Raw genomic sequence first — 17,774 nt, 5'->3', positions numbered from 1 at the left:
TGTTAAGTGCTATTCTTCACCCATTCTTTATAGCCACAAATATGCACCTGCAGCGGCTATTAGAAACCCCGACTTCCTTCAGCAGGTAAAATTGGGGGTACCCATAGGGATTCCCCATGTCTAGACACCTTTAGGGGAGTCCCTGGAAATTTCCCAAAAATTCCCGTTTTTTGGCGATACTTACCTTTCCGCCGTCTCCCGTTTTCGTTGACTTCTAATTGAATACAGGGATAAAGCGGGCACGCGCCCGATACTTTATCCCCGGAAAAGCTGCGATATGGAGCGAAAAGTCCAGCACGGACTTTTTGCTCTAAATTGAATACCCCCCAAGTCACCAGTGGAGAACACACAGGAACCCCATATACAGAATGACAGTCTTGCTCTGATACACTATTGAAAAAAAAGGCACCACACACCAAAATTCTTGAAGAGGATCCTTTAATGTCATCACAGTAAGTACAACTAAACAGTGGACCTCAGTCCATGAATAGAACTAACTGTGCGCTGTGGAAGGGTGAACACAAGAAACTCATCATGGGATAAACAAAAAGGAAGACACTGTGCACTTTTATATACATATACACATGAAATAAGACAACTTATAATATAGTGCCAACAGAAATGACCGATCGTCAGTCCGTAGCTGCACTAAACCCATCCAAATTTTGGCACAAGTGATGGAAAAAAGGTCGGCTGTAGACTAAAGGCGTGGATGGGGGTAATTCTGTATTTATTGGAAACAAGGGGGCCCAAGCAGTCAAAACAGAGTCCTACTATACATACCCCACCTTACTTCTATGCTTCACAGGAACATCACACAATGCTGTTACACATGCTTAGTGACCCAACAGAAAGTCACAATCACCTGCAGCACCTCCCAGTCCTCTATCGGCAGCGGCTCTGTAACAGTCATTATGCAGCAGTACCAGCGGCATATCCCAGTATTTTATGGCGTCTCAGTCATAGGACACTCACTGCAGGAAGAACGAACGAGGCTGCAACGGGCAAGTATGCATTTTGTTTTTTAGATGTACCAGTCATTCCCCACGTTGCTATGTTCTACAACTGTAAACATGCTCCTCATTAAATAGCAGTGTTCCTCTTCATTTGTGACTGTGGCATTTTCCTTTTTAAAGCTCTAAGCATCTCTTCTAGGAGGAACCTTCTACTTTGTATCATTGTATGTGACTATTCGGGACGATTCAATTACCATTGATCCCACCGGAACCGAATCTGCCCTTATGACATTAAAGCAATTAAACAGGCTTACTTTATTATGCTCATCAGTACATGTGCACATTTTAAGTTTGCATAAGTGTTTTGAGGTGTCAAAGAAATAAAAACCCTCACAATTCATGTATGCGGCAAGATGCAGTAAAAAGATAAGCTGAAGTCTATCCAAAAAGGTAGATATGGTCACCACACATACTGTATATACACACGGCTTAGGTCAAACTGCTTTGCAACAATCAAAAGCAAACAGTAATTCATATTGTATTTAAATGTTACAGTAGATATGTACAGTTAAACATCTCATATATTATAGTGAAATCTTAAGGCAATTTAAAATCTGTCGTCTTTGGCGCTCTCAGATTCTGAAAGAGGAGATTTCTCGCTCCATCTCCTGAAAGAAAGAAAACAACAAAGGTAAACAAAATGGACACAAAGGTGACTATATAACCATTTATTTCAGCAGCTATACAAAAAGGTAGGAACATGTACAAATGTCATAACAAGCTTAAGACAATGCTCTCATACTTCATAGGCATCTGCAACTGTTGGACAGAGATCGCTGTAGAGACCACTCATTTCCCGCAATCATTGTCTATACACAAGTAACATCTATAGAACAATATTTTCCTTTGCCGATCACTGGAGCGCCCTGAGCGTGACCAGTGTATCGCGAATTATACATTTTCAGTCTCGGGATAAATACCAACATAAAAACAAAAAGGTACAAAGACATCTGCACGAAGGGTAAGAACTAAATGAGTAAAATTCCAGTTTACCTATAGCAACCAGGGACTAAACTAGACCAAACACCTGTACAGGGGTACAAAATGGTAGTGTGACCAGAGTGCAAGAAAATCAAAGGGGTCTAGTTAGTAAGCAGTGTTAGGAGACAGTGAAAAGGGATAAGGTGCCAGCCAATCAGCTCCCAACTGTCATTTTTCAAACACAGCCTGTGAGATGACAGTTGGGAGCTGATTAGCTGGTACCTTATCACTTTTCCCTCTGTCTCCTAACACTGCTTAGTAAATAGACCCCATTGAATGAAAAGGGATCATCTATTGGCTTCAGAGGAAGAATTTAAAACTGGGTCATAAATAGACCATTCTAGTAATAGACGCTCAGTCAGATGGGGTTGTCGTCTCAGAATTCCATCTGTAACGGCCCACAATGAAAACATACCAATATTAACGTTGATTGTGTAGCGGACCAATCCAATGCTGCTGAAACTTCATAGAACCTCTCTGGACCAGCATCACTTATTTGATGAGATAACATATGGGATACAGCTCACCGACATGCAGTGAAGTTCCATCTTGCTTACCTCAAGGTCGCGCCAAACTTTACCCCCTCAAAGACCTTCTATTCAAAACGGTGCTCTCACCGCCAGGCGTGCTTATGGACACTAATAAGGAACTAATGGAGGATTCACCTGATCAAAACCTGCTCAGAGAGTCACTTAACCAGGAGCCAAATGTTCTTTTGAGACAGCAAACCCGAATAAAGAAACTGGACCTCAAAATGCATAACGTGCACATCCAGGCCATGACACAAAGTAGTCATCAACCTAAGACATAGTATTCATACACAAAACTGCACGGCTGGTAAAGTTGTTTCAGTTGATCTAGGACATGCTGCAGTGAGAAAAATACTCTGTACCTACAACACCGATCAAAACGCGCATCACTCACACCACAAACACCTACCTGTAGCAACTCAGCTTTGTCGTAGTCTTTGCGATGTCTGTAAATACACTGGCTCAGCACAGCGTATAACTTTTCCAATTGTAACACATTATAGCCGCTACTTTTATCGACAACTTTGTTCAAGAGTACCTGGGGAAGTGGAAAAAAAAATAAAAAATTGTAATGTTGTGCAGCTGACATGGATCAGTAAGTAAAGGTGACCATCCCTTTACACATCTACAAAACAAATCTAAGTTGGATTTATCACATTCATTCCATCGGTCCATAGGCAAAGAAGGGGAAGGGGAAGAGGAGCGAGAGAGAGCTACAAGCTCAGGGGTGGTGGCTATAGGTTATGCCTAATGAAAAGTAGAAGTGGGGGGAAATAAAATGTACATCACCAGGGTAAAGGAGAGCCATTGTGAAATCATTGTAAAAATACTTCGATTTAACATGATGGCAGGAACGGACATGACCTCACCGCATGTGAAGCCTTGGACCGTAATTACTTTTTTCTGTGGTTTTGTTTATGCAGCCTACTGTATATACCGAAACCTTATACAACTTACCTTCAGCTGCTGGTGGTCGATGTGAAAGGCTGGTGCTGGCTCAGACAGTAGGTCCATGATCTTGTCCACGTTGATGAGATGCTGTTGCTTGACTTGCATTTGTCGCCCACGGGTCATTCTCAGGACACATACATCTAAGTCACAGAATGAGAGGAGATCAGCTGTGTGATCATATAACAGTGGTTCTAATCACTACAGCAGAACCTTCACAAGAGCCCACATCCTCCCTTTATAACTAGATGACCACTTATAAGAAGTATATACTGATTCACACTGGTCAGGACAGGCACCAACTTGGTTCTGTTAATATCTATTCAGTAATCTAATTCTGCTGTGCAGTCAGCACCCATGACACGGGCTGGACAGCATGTCACCAAAGAATGAACGGTTATAGCCACCAGCGCTTAGACAGGATTACTAACATTTATGGTGCGTACACACTGGGCGATAAAGTGGACGACTGAACGATAACTATATCGTTCAGTCGTCCACTTTATCGTCCATTTTTAACACCAAAAAGATGAACGATGACGACGACGCGCGTTCCCGCGGGTCGTTCGTCGTTATCGTTCATCGGGCTGACATGCAGGCCAACCTGACGATCTCGTCAGGTTGCTGCATGTCAGGGAACGGGGGAGAGAGCCCGGCGCTGAACGATATCGTTAATGATATTGTTCAGCGGCTGTGCTCAATGTCATGAACGACATTGAGCACAGCCTGCCGGGGACACACTACATGATATGCTCCCTGAGCGATATCGTGTAGTGTGTACCCACCATAAGCCCTATAAATCTGAAAAGTGTTTTACGCTGCTGTTAGTAGGGTTTGCTAGCCAAAGAGAAGACACAAAAAAGAAATAACAGCACTGTGGAACACACTACACAATGACCTTCTATAACATTGGTTAAATGAATGATTGCGAGAATACAAAGAATTCAATTAAAAATGATCTGCATCTATTTGTACACCAAAGAATCAATCGATGCTCATATATAAAGAGAGATCAATAATCGATCACACATGCATATGAAGATAAAATGTATAAGATAAGAGAGTTTCTATTATAATGCAGTTGCAACCTCGCTTATATAGGTAGAACCACCAGGAATCTCAAAATTAGGTTTGGAGAACATAGGAGGAACATTTTGACCAGAGTCATGACAGTGTCTACAGACATCTTGCTCTGTGTCACAACAGCAGCAATCCCGAAAGTCTCACCATTACTGGTGTGGTGGAACACATTAAACAAGTAGGGGACAGCTACAAGCAACTTGGATTCATGAGTTCAATAGCCATTTTCCTGAAGGTCTTAATGAAACCATAGAACTCAAGGAAGTTCTTTGAAATTAATCATATTATTTAGTTCCACTTTAGCACCAGTGGGTTTTTATACCTATGTCCCCTCTTATGCCTGGTTGCCCTGTCAGAACGTCAGGTTATTTGAGGTCTTCTTTAATTCAATTGTTATCATTGTTTCCCTTTATTTATTCTTTATAATTCATAATTATAATTTTTCATTATTTATCCTTTTTTATTATCAGTTTTCATTATGATTTTCCACTATTACCCACTCCTGTCGTTGACCAGTGTCTTCACTGAGTATACAATTGACCTTTTTCTATGATAGATATATTTCTTATGTTTCAATTATTACATTGGCTAATTTTTGTGTAGATTATTGCTAAATTCTCTAGATTTCATATGCATAAATGTTGTTCACATGTTTATACATTTTTCCCGTTTTACTAGATGACACGGAACACTCATTTGATTTAATGAACTTCATTTAACGGTTAGACACCATAAGATCAGAGTGGACCGATGCATCCTGGGAGCTGAAAGCTTTAAACTGCGTAGTGCCCAGATTCCAGATCAATCACCTACACCCCAAGGTCTCCCTGTGGAGCCTAATGATCCCTGAAGAAGAAATACAGGTATATCTAAATTGGAATAACACTTTGGTGTGTGATACTTGGAAAGTTATCTACATGGTACCAACTTTGTACCAATATTTTTACATTTTCATACAAGTGCTTAATAGACTTTAAAATATTTTTTTATCTATATGAAATTCTAATTAGATAATCATTAAGAGGTAAATAGATAATCTCTCCTAAATTGGAAAAAAAATTGCATTCCTCATGGATATGTATATATACATATGCTTTTGTACATTATATATGAGTATATTTTTTAAGTATGAGAAAATATATATTTTATTATAATTTTTTTTTACAATGTATGGTTATATTTAATCATGGCAGTGTAATTTTAAATGCAGCAGCATTGAACTACAACGAGTTAATAACGCACAGGTGTCTTTGGAATCAGACTTAGCATAATAAGGGTGGATTTACCTTCCCCTCGACACACCCCTCTGAGGAAATACGCTCCTCTGCATTAGGGTATTGAGACCTGCTAAGCCTGTAGCCGGATGCAGCTATATGCATGATTATAACACATATACACACACACACAGTCAGTGACTGGTCATTACAGAACAAAATTTGCTTGGGGAGTTCCAAAAGCGCTTACCGCTCACTTATCAACTTTTAAATATATACAGAAGATGTATGCAATTGTAGTGCTGAAAGCCCCTTCAAAAAATAAATCAATATTTTTAAATCACAAATAAGCTAAACCCATGAAAATGTGGTGATCTAAGATTATATGAAGAAAATCAGCAATTTTGTTTTATTATTATTCATTGATGCCAATTGTTGAACGGTCTGATTTTCTGCTGTGGTATATGATCAGACATCACACAGCTATTTTACCATTTGTTTTTTAGTTCCCATTTATTTTTCATTACCTTGTGTGATCGATTATTGATCGCTATATATGAGCATCGATTGATTAATTGCTGTACAAATAAATGCAGATAATATTTAATTGAATTCTTTGGATTCTCACATTCATTCATTTAACCATTGCTATAGAGGGTCATTGTGCTAGACAGCGCTGTTATTTCTTTATTTTTTACTTTTTTGGACTGCATGCCAGCACAGGGCTTCACTCTGCCCATTCCATAATGGTTCAGGTGCCATTAAATCCGCTATTACAAGGCGGTAAATACACCCCCGTCTCACTTTAGTCTCCTTAGCGGTGGTGAGTGTCCACAATCTTAACTCCATTACGGTGACACTTAAGTACTAGCTTTCAGTGTAGGATCAGTACCTCCTTCATTGACTTATTTATAGATCTACGCTACCAGTATGTGTGCTGGCTACTTTGTTGTAATTGCCGGCTAGACAACCTAAATTGGCTTTGAAGAATGTAATCACTAGTCTCCAACAGTCTCAGATTCCCTTGTCGTGATACTAGACCATGGCTGATAGAATAGCAATTGTTCATAACTCCATCCTACAAACCAATAGCAATCTTTATGGGTGGGCTGCTGTTTCGGAGGGTTACAGTTGAATTTCTGTATCTGATCACAGCAGAGCTCAAGACTAGAAGCCGGACGATTTTCCATGCAATGCGGCCTCAGTCATTACAGTTGTTCATTATTATTATTATCGTTTATTAATATGGTGCCACAAGTGTTCCGCAGCGCCTTACAAAGTACATAAATAAATAGATTGATTTACAGTGACTTACAGTACAGTACAATACATTACAGGGCATGGATAATATACATTGCTACATTCGCGACCATAACACGCAGATATGCAACAATGCAAAGCAACCAAGTGTTAGGTGCCCTGGTAAAGAGTAAGAAGTAGATGAAGGTAGAGTAAGAAGCACAAGAGGGTAGAGGGCCCTGCTCATAGGAGCTTACATTCTAAGGGGGGAGGGACAGACAGACAGGGGTGAAACAGATGGGGTAGGCAGGGAGAGAGGAGTATGTAGCAGCAAGTTAAGATGAGAGCTGAAAGGCTTTGATGAAATAGTGGGTCTTGAGAGTTTAAAGGATTGAAGAGAGGTGGAGAGTCTGATGGGAAGTGGGAGATAGTTCCAAAGGTGGGGAGCAGCGCGGGCAAAATCTTGGAGGTGGGAGTGGGAGGAAGCAATCAATTGGCATGAGAGGCGGCGTGCATTTGTTGAACGAAGAGGACGGGCAGGAGAGTGAAGGGAGAGGAGATTGGTGATGTAAATGGGAGAAGATTGGGTGAGTGCTTTGTAAGTGAGTGTGAGAACCTTAAATTGGGTTCTAAAAAAGAAGGGGAGCCAGTGGAGAGCTTGTATGAGAGGGGAGGCAGATGCAGAGCGTTTAGAGAGGAAGATGAATTGGTTGTTGCCCCTCTCCCCACAACCCCCATGCCAACTATACAGACACCTGACCCTCTATGGTTCTAATCCCCCTCCCCACCCATCTACCTGCATAACCACTCCCACCCTACCTCGCAAGAGCCCCCTCTTTGCATTTTATGACCCTCCCAAACTTGTGTTTCTCCCCCTGGGATGATCCATCTGCATTGGTTGTTGACCCTCTCCACACAAACTTGATCCCACCTCCCCTTCTGCTCAGTTCATGCTACTTAATAAGGACAGACAAAAGGTACTGTAGCATAGAAGTCTATAATTGGCCGTTATGGACTGCACTAGCAAAAACACATAACTTAGAGTATAGGACATACCACTTGGCTCGACATGATGACCATTTTCTTGGGCAAACTCCTCTGGTTGTTTCACCGGTTCCCCAGATGCTGGGGTACTAGATGCATTTGTGCTGGGTGGGACTCTCTCTAATTCCTTTGTGAAATGTTCAGAGTCCAAGGTACCGTCCTCCACTTCTATTGAGGACTCATCTACGAGTTCTAGCTCAGTATGGTCTAGACTGGAGCCTTCTAGATCCTGGTCAACGTCGCTCTCCGTTTCTTTGTCAGTCTTATCCCGGAGAGTTGGCATAGGCCTCTTCCTTTTAGCACAATAGCCTGAACTCCAACGACTTTTTCTCTTATATTTTTTTTTCACTATGGCTGCAAAATGAAATGATAAAGTATAATATAGATTATATATTTTGGGCCTAAATGACTAGAATAAAAATGTGAGCTACTTAAGGCATGCTACAAGCTCAAACAGCAAGTTTTATCTGTATGTATAAAGGGGAAAAAAAAAAATTAGATTTTCTAGTCAGATAAATCAGTGTTCAGGTGCCTGTAGATGAGCTATCCCAATAACACAAACCATACACTAGTAACGGAGCAGACATGCCGGGGTTAATTGCCAATTTAAATTTCTAGACAGGAGTTTAAAATGATGGACAGCCATGTTTAAAGACAAAAGTATCTGCATAATCCTTAAAATGTCCCATTGTAAAAATACAGGTAAAACAGGGCTCGACAAATTTTTGTACAATCTAGGAGCCATCTTAAAAGTTGAGGAGCCAGACCATTGTCCATTACCAAAATATATGAAAGATTTTATAGACCACCACAAATACCCTTTCAGTGAACCTCAACCTCCCCACATGCCATCAAATCACCACACATGCCTCTTTAATGGTCATCAGATTCTGTAACATGCCCAAACCAGCCCCTGTAAAAGTGCCCCCAGTAGTAAGCCCCTTGTAATAGTGCCCCTTGTAATAGTGCTGAACGAACACACAAAAAAACCCAGAATACTTACCTTAAGCCCCAATCCTGTGTCCGCTGCTCCTCGCAACTATGGGAGAGACGTCATAACGTCTCTCCCAAAGTGCCCGTGGGGGGAAAGGAGTTCAGGAGGGAGCTCCGGCGCAGAGGAGTCGGGCGCCCGCTGGTAAAATCTCAGCGGGCGCCAGGCAAATGTAGCCTCCCTGCATGGCCGGGGAAGGAGTGTGGCGCTAGGGATTTGTCGAGCCCTGAGGTAAAAACAAGCGATATGGTAAGAACTTACCTTTGTTATCTCTGTTTCTACGAAGTCCATAGGGTTGACCTTGGGTATAGGTTGGGAACCAAATCCGGGCACCACGCAGTTAAAGCTTTTAGCTCCCAGGATGCACTGGGTCCACTCTCCCTATAACCCCACCCCCAAGCCAGAGGCACCTCAATTTGTAAGTAGCCAAAGGCCGGAGGAGGAGAGAAAAAGAGAGAAAAGTGGAACACTCAATAACCATACTCACAGCGAAGGAGACAGGAAACCGGCGACCAGTAACACAGCCCATATGAAGCCAGGTGCTTCAGGGCGGGCGCCCTGTGGACCCTATGGACTTCGTAGAAACAGAGATAACAAAGGTAAGTTCTTACCATATCTCTTGTTTTCTACTTCAGGGTCCATAGGGGGTCCCACAGGGTTGACCTTGGGGATGTCCCAAAGCAGTTCAACCAAGGGTGGGGACGCTCCTGTGCTGAGAGGAGAATCCATCGCCAAAAAGGAAGCATCCTGAGAGGCAAAGGAAACCAATGCCTAGAACCTTAAAAAGGTGTGGACAAAAGACCACGTGGCCACCTAGTAAAGCAAAACAGCCAAGGCGCCACAGCGAGCTGCCCACGAGGGTTACATGGCCCGAGAAAAAAAACAAGCATCAACAACAGAAAGGCCTACCCATGGGTAGGCCCCTGAGAAAGACATACGAGGCCATCCAGCCAACATTTGGTTACAGGCCGGCCATCCTTTCCTGTGAAAATCAGAAATCTCAGACCACAAATAAGGAGTCCGATTTCCCTAAGGAACTTGAACGGATCACAGAAAACCAAAGAGGCCGGACCACAGTCAATGAGGCTACACCAGCCGAGAGGACTGGGGACTGAATGGCCGTACCATAAGTTCCAGAATAATATGGAACCTAAAAACCACTTTAAGAAGAAACAGAGCGAAAGCAACTCACACCCTGACATGATGCCCTCCAGAAGAGGGAGCCACATGAGAACGCTCCCAATTCAGACACTCTCCTGGCTGATATAAACACCCTGAGAGAAAGAGAGAGCCTAAGCAATAGACCATGTAATGGCTATCACAACCAGCAGTTCCATTGACTGTCCCCGGAGGGAACGAAGAACCACTACTAACTCCCAAGGAGCCTCTAGGGAGGACAAATAGAGGTATAATCCAGAAAACACTCCAAAGGATGAACTGGATACCAGAGTGGAGCAATTCCATATCTTAACCATACTGACAGTGTAGAGATCCGCACTGTCAGGAAGGCCAGGCCGAGAGTGAAACCCAAGCCAGTCGGAAGGAATGCCAGAATATCTGGAAATCCTGGACACCGGAGGATCGTATCGACAGGTACAATACCATAAGAATTATGGCTGCCCCAGTTTGTGGTAGGTCCCAGCAAAAGCTGATCTGTGCACTCTAATCATTCCAATGATGACAAAGCCAGGGAAGCCGTAAGACCACTGTAGGGACGCAGTCAAAGACAAACGACCCAGGTCCAAGGCAAAACCAAGGATCCTGAGACAACAGGTCCGGGCAGTGAAGCATCAGGAATGGTGTAGCGATGGAGAGACTCCGAAAATCAAAGTACCCCTGACATCTGGGGCAATCAGGAGCCACCAGTAGGAAAGCATCTCCGTCTCGATTGAAACACGTCCAAAGACCTCGAGGAAGAAGGGAGACCGGAGAACACAGGTACACAAAGTGGAAGGACCACTTCACCGACAAAGTCACTGAAGGTTGCGAGATGGCCATAGCCACCCGGACAGGGACCGACTTGCCTCAAGAGAGAGCATGTTCACGGTTCAATCTGGAGATGAGCCAATTATGGAAAGGCCTGGAATGGAACTGAGCCCATTCCACCCTTCCAAAGGCAGACACTGAATATTTGACCACGCATCCCAGAGTGTAAAGACATATGTCGACTGCATAGACATCCATGTATTCCTAATGGAAGAGTGGAGATTCCGTCTTACGCCAGAAGAATTCTCAGATTCTGAGAATCCAGCAGGGCTCCCAGATGAAGGATACCCAGAGAGGGATGCAGGGAGGACTTTTTCCCCTGAAGAAGCCACGGTCATCCTGACCTGGCTGTAAAGTACCCCGGTGATCCCGCTAAGAGCAGGAGGCCGTCCAGGTACAGGAGCATTGGGATATACTGAACAGGAGAACTGTCAGAAAATCCAAAACGCTGGTAAACCCCTGTGGGGCTGAGGACAGTCCCAAAAGGCAGAGCCCGAAAAATTGTAAGTGTTGCTGTGATACAGCAAACCTCAGCCCATGCTGATGAAAGGTCTCTATAAGTACCCATAGGCACGTGCCCTGTATATCCAGTGATACCATAAAGTCCCCAGGTTCCAAACATCGTATGATGGAGCATAGGGATTTCCTCCTGAGCCCAGGTAGCTTTAGGAACTGGTTCAGGGAATTGAGACAGAATAGGCCAAAGAGGACCATTCAGCCACCGCACCAGAAAGAAAGCAGAACAACCAGTCCCTCGCTGAGATAGTGGGGATGGCCTAATTAGCTCTGCTTACCGCAACAACTGTATAGCTTTCTGGATTTGTAAGGCCCTGTTCGGGTCTGAATAAGGGCCCGCGTACCATCACATGTGAAGAGGCCGCCTGAGCAATGAGAGGGCGTACCCTCCTACCCACGTAGCCGTGGCAACTTGACACTAGTAGCGGGTGAACTGAGAAAATCAGTATCTCCCAGTTGTAGGCTTGTCTCGTCAGGCTGAAGATATATCCATAGGTTCAGAAGCAGGATCAGCTGGCAGTCCAGGCCTGCTCGGTACTGGATATGGCGGCTCTTGTAGAGGCCAACAGTCTAGGAAGAAAGACCTTTAGGCTGACCCTGATGACAAAAAGACTTAACAGACTTAGTCCGAGGCCTTGTAGTGGGCGTAGCTGAAGGCGGTAAACTTGTCGCTAGTAATACTGCCAATGTTACTACAATCTTGTCAAGGTCAGGACCAAACAAGATCTTCCCTATAGATGGTATCTGCACCTCTGCATTCCCAGAGCGCAGCCATAGGGTATTACGGAGGATACAGTCGCAGCCGGAACTCTGAAAGTTAGGAGACTGGTATCCAATATAGGTATTTCCACCTATGTAAACTGCATATATTAAGTGAGTGACCAAAGACATTTGAACCCCAGACGTGTTGGAGGGGAAAAAACCGTTACAAATGCAACAGCCCAGTATGCAATAGTATTAACCAACCATGCTATACCCATTGTAGGATGGGTAACAACCCCTGAAAGAGAGTATACTGATTTCAGGCAGAGTTACCACCTACGGATCCGAAGAATCCGACCACGCAGGAATGGGAGGTGTAGTAACGCCTGTAATCAGATGAGTAACATGCCCATCCACCCCAGGAGGGGGTCATGATGACCCTCAGGGAATTTGGGACAGGAGGCCAAACGTTGTTGTAATACCTCGTATCTGGCAACAGCCAGAGTCCCGCCATGTGATCCACCCGCTAGTCAGCAACAGGGAACCCGAAGGCACGCAAGACTGAGGGTGTATGATACAGGTGCAGGTCAACATTCACTCTAACCAGAATGGACCTGCTACCTGCCCTAAAACAGGGATAATACCTGAAATAGGCTTCCCCCCGTGTAAGAGGGAAAGAGCCCAAAACAGTATCCAGTGCACGGCAGAGCCAACTGGAAAGTAACCACAGGGCGTCTAGCACGCCAATTTGCGTTTCGCAGAAAACGACATCCACCCAGGGTGGCTGTAGCGGTAATCCCTGCAAGGGGAATGACAGACTATTGTGGCACCAGGGGGAATTCATATACTGTGAAAAACCCCTGCAGGGAGCGGTAGTCTGTCACAGGGGAAGAGTGCAAGAAACTGCGAGATGAAAAGGGCAGTATGGTGAAGTAACCCCAAGTGAGGTACAACAATGGGGCCCGCCAGGCGATCCGCAATTGAGAGGATCCCGAGAAAACAAACCGCCCAAGGGGGTTGTAAAAGGGGGCCGGCACCAGATGGCGCCGCATACAGAACCCTTCATGAGTCAAAACCTCCGCACTAACACCTGCAGCACATGACTTGCAGGATAGTAAAAATGGGTGCAGTATCGTGCTCTATCTCCTGGTCAGACATATCCGACCAACCCTCTTGGCGGAAATATCAAGCAGCGCTATACTGATCCTGACCCATTTTCAGCGTATGCAACACACCGTTCCATCTAAAATATGGCAACGTGCAACACGCAACAGTATGTGACAAACCTCACAAATATTAACAAGTATATAAATGTGAGGTCTCAGAACCACCCTAAGTACAGCTGTATTAAGGTAGATTGTAAAGAAAAGGGATAGATATACACTGACAGATGAGAGAATAAAGTACAGACAGTCAGCACTAGCATAAGTCACATAAAATGCAGAAATAATAAATATATATATATATATATATATATATATATATATATATATATATATATATATTACACACACACATACATACGCATGACATACAATATACTGCAAAAATGTCACTGCATTCAACTGCCCAGATTCAGTGTCTGGGAAGGCTACAGCACTGTGTACACTGACCTGATGGTAAGGTACCCAGGGGGTCTGAAACAAACGCCATCTCCGGAGATCTGCTGCTGCACCACAGAGAAGATGGCCGCTGGAGACCTCAGAAGAAGCATGGCCCGCGGAGGTAGCAGCTCAGCGACGCCAGACTTGACACTGAAAGGCACGCTGAGCTGAGGGGAGGAGCCGCTGTAACAGGGAAGGCTTGCTCCCCTGGCCGGCTATTAATCCCCGGGACGCCGGCTCCCTGCGCCGATCGTTAAGTCCCTGGTGGTCTAGTGGACACACGGGGTATGGGGGGCCCGCCACCACCTCCAGTCTGTCCCTTGAGACCGGAGGCACAGGACTGCATTTGAAATGAGCGGATCACCGCAAGCGGTGATCCGCAACTTACCTGCTCCCCATGGATCCGGCAGCAGTCCTGGGCGTCCACAGAGTCTGGCTAGTACAGACTCTGGGGTACTGCTGAGATGCCCAGATCTGTACTGGCGTCTCAGCGCCAGCGGGGTGATGGAGCGGTAGCTTAGACATCCTATGGACAGTCCGACGCTGCCGCTCTGAAGAGTCCAAAGTCCTTAGAAAAAACTTTGTCCCTAAAAAAATAAAAGAAAGCTTAGGGGCTGCTAATCAGCTCCCCCTGCGCTAACGGTGACCCGACTCCGGCCGGGCACCAACTTAAACTGAGGTGCCTCTGGCTTGAGGGTGGGGTTATAGGGAGAGTGGACCCAGTGCATCCTGGGAACTAAAAGCTTTAACTATGTGGTGCCCGGATTTGGTTCCCAACCTATACCCAAGGTCAACCCTGTGGACCCCCTACGGACCCTGAAGTAGAAACATTAGGTTTCTGCAATCGCATCATGGTAAAGTATGTTCTACTGATGACACAGTGTGATAACTGCATTTTATTAATTGATAAAAATATACTAAGTGAATGAACAAAAGAGAAATCTAAAATCAATATTTGGTGTGACCATCCTTTGCCTTCAAAACTGCATCAATTCTGCTAGGTAAACCTGCAAAGGGATTTTGTAGGATTATAGTCATGTGTATGATTAACCAATCATATTAAAACAGATTATAATGATCATTTTCATATGTAGGTTGAAACTAACTGAAACAGAAACCGCTGTGTAGGAGGTTTAAAAACTGGGTGAGGGACAGCTAAACTCTGCTACAAAGGAGAGGTTGTGGAAGACTGTTTCAGGTCACACCATGGCAAGAGTGAGCACAGCAACAAGACACAAGGTAGTTATAATTGCATCAGCAAGGTCTCTCCCAGGCAAAGATTTCAAAGCAGACTGGGGGTTCAAGATCTTTTAAAGAAGCACAACGAAATGGGCAACGTTGAGGATCGTAGACGTAGTGGTCAGCCAAGGAATCTTAGTGCATCAGATGAAAGACACATCATGTTTACTTCCCTTCACAATCAGAAGATGTCCAGCAGTGCCATCAGCTTAGGGGGACCTAAGTACACCAATCTATTGTTCGGAGAAGTCTGGCCTGAAGTGGCCTTCATGGATGAATTGCGGTCAAAAAGCCATACCTGCGACGTGGAAACAAGCCCAAGCAACTCAACTATGCACAAAAACAAAGGAACTGGGGTGCAGAAAAATGTCAGCAAGTGCTCTGGACTGAGGAGTCAAATTTTTGAAATATTTGGCTGTAACAGAGGGCCGTTTGTTCACGAAGGGCTGGAGAGCGGTACAACAATGAGTGTCTGCAGGCAGCAGTGAAGCATGGTGGAGGTTCTTTGCAAGTTTGGGGCTGCATTTCAGCAAATGGAGTTAGGAATTTGGTCAGGAATAATGGTGTCCTCAATGCTGAGAAATACAGATAGGTACTTCGCCATCATGCAATACCATCAGGGAGGAGTCTGATTGGCCAATGTCATTAAGAGCCATCTTCAGCGTAAAGAAGAGTATATTTACTAAAGTGAGAGATTTTAGACGTGGAGATGTTGCCTATAGCAACGAATCAGATTCTACTTAACATTTAAATATGGGCAACATCTCCACTTCGAAAAAACATCCTCACTTTAGTAAATATACCCCAAGGAGTCCTGGAAGTGATGATATGGCCCCCACAGAGCCCTGATCTCAACATAGAGTCTGTCTGGGATTACATGGAGACAGAAGGATATAAGCAAGCCTACATCCACAGAAGATCTACGGTCAGTTCTCCAAGATGTTTGGAACAACCTCCCTACAGAGTTCCTTCAAAATCTGTGTGCAAGTGTACCTAGAAGAATTGATTCTGTTTTGAAGGCAAAGGGTGGTCACACCAAATATTGATTTGATTTAGATGCATCTACATCCACTATGCATTTGTTAATTCATAAAAGTAAACTATTAACACTCATTTTGAAAGCATTCTTACTTTGCAGCATTTTTCCCACAGTACTGTTTATACATATATATATATTACATACCTGCACTAGGCGTACTTGCTGCTACAGGTGTTGCAGATCCTACCGGCTTCTCAGCGTGCTCCAAGTCAGTTTTCTTTCCATCCTGAGCGTTACTCTTAGGAAGTACATGGTAATAAGATGGGGCATATTTCGCGGCAGAAAAACCTTTGATAAAAGTAATTTGTAATTAGAGTTTAAATAGAGAAAAAAACAGCCATAAAACCTAGAAATACAAAGGGCAATACATAGACCAAAGTGCATTATATTGAAAAAATCTATTGCCGGCCATTCCGATTTCTCATTCATGCTATGGGGGCGGGGAGGGGGAGACGACAACACTGAACTCTGGGACTAAGGGGATTCTTAAAGACGTTTAAATATTGTAAAGGGTTTACCTTCCCACTCTATCACTCTCTTCCTTTAGTAGTTACCAAAAGAGGATATGAATAAATATGAGAAAGAACACACCTATGTGTATGCCCATTAGAACCATTATAGTACCATTTCTGAACCACAACTATTCCAGTTACTAACGTTGCAGTCGTCCCAGCAGAAGCAAATCAGGGTAACTGCAAAGTTTCCGGCCAATGTAATAGAGTTAATAGTGGAGCCAAAAGCTAAATCAGGGTAACTGCTTCCAGGGAATTTCTACATGAATTCTGCCAGACATCATTATCACAGTGCCAGTGGTATACATCAACCATTCGGGAGGCAGAAAAAACTACCTTGCAATGGAGGAAACCAGCAGAAACATGTTTTAGACAGAATAAAATGTTCAGGCAATACTGGCTATTTTTCATGCCAGGGGTGTAACACTGAGGACTATCGCCTCAATAGGCACATCCTGCACCCCACAGAGTGCTCAATCCACTCTGAATGTCTGACATCTTCCAGCAGTTTGCAGAGAGATGGGGGCAGCCAGACGTTATCGTGAGGGCTCCCCCAGTTGAAGCATAAGGTGGAGAGATGTAGCTCAAATACCAGGGGATTATCCATTTACTCCCGTGGAGATGCTTCTACGCATTCTCTAAAAGTTAACAGGTACGAGTCCATGTTGCACCAGAACGGCCAAGGTGGTTGTGGTACATGGACATTTTCAGATTGTCAGCAGGTCCATTATGGAGTCTCCACAAAGAGACAGGACCTGCTAAACTCAGGGACAGTTTTATAGTTGGAGTTTAGCGAGACTGTAGATGCTGAAGCCATGATTATTCTGAAATGCTCAGAGACAGAGAACCTGTTTTGGGAAGACGTAGATCAGTCGGTCAGTCTTTCCAGTTATTTCATTTACAAGATAACTTTAAAAACTGGTTCAAATTTCCCCGTATCTCATCAATTCTTTGTACAAAGCCATAGGTCATCCTCCACTAAAGAGGAAGAGGGATCTCCTCACAGCTCATTAAGGCCTTGAAAAATCTATATAGCAAGAACCCTCTGGTCCTGCAGGATCCCGACAAAAAGGGGTTGTCCTACATTTAACACAAATTATTGCATGACGAATCATGTCCATTATTCGGCACCC

The 17,774-nt window shown here is 44.1% G+C and overlaps 1 protein-coding gene across 4 annotated transcripts in view; it reads right to left on the bottom strand.

Moving 5' to 3' along the window:
* Positions 1 to 421: 421 nt before the first annotated feature.
* The window catches only part of ATAD2 (ATPase family AAA domain containing 2), a 46,859-nt gene continuing 29,506 nt past the window's right edge, over positions 422 to 17,774 (bottom strand). For all 4 annotated transcript variants that reach the window (XM_088453113.1, XM_088453114.1, XM_088453115.1 and 1 more), the window contains exons 24-28: positions 16,274 to 16,417; positions 8,065 to 8,406; positions 3,485 to 3,618; positions 2,937 to 3,065; positions 422 to 1,624 (exon numbers count right to left, since the gene is read on the bottom strand). In XM_088453113.1, the coding sequence (XP_088309239.1) occupies positions 1,589 to 1,624; positions 2,937 to 3,065; positions 3,485 to 3,618; positions 8,065 to 8,406; positions 16,274 to 16,417 (785 nt within the window). In that variant the 3' untranslated portion in view covers positions 422 to 1,588. The remainder of the gene's footprint in view (positions 1,625 to 2,936; positions 3,066 to 3,484; positions 3,619 to 8,064; positions 8,407 to 16,273; positions 16,418 to 17,774) is intronic.

This window comes from Taudactylus pleione, unplaced genomic scaffold, assembly GCF_031769625.1.
Source record: "Taudactylus pleione unplaced genomic scaffold, aTauple2 ptg000571l, whole genome shotgun sequence".
In the NCBI taxonomy this organism is placed as follows: Eukaryota; Metazoa; Chordata; class Amphibia; order Anura; family Myobatrachidae; genus Taudactylus; species Taudactylus pleione.
The sequence above is the reverse complement of the archived record's forward strand: the minus strand, read 5'-3'. Positions and strand labels throughout refer to the sequence as shown.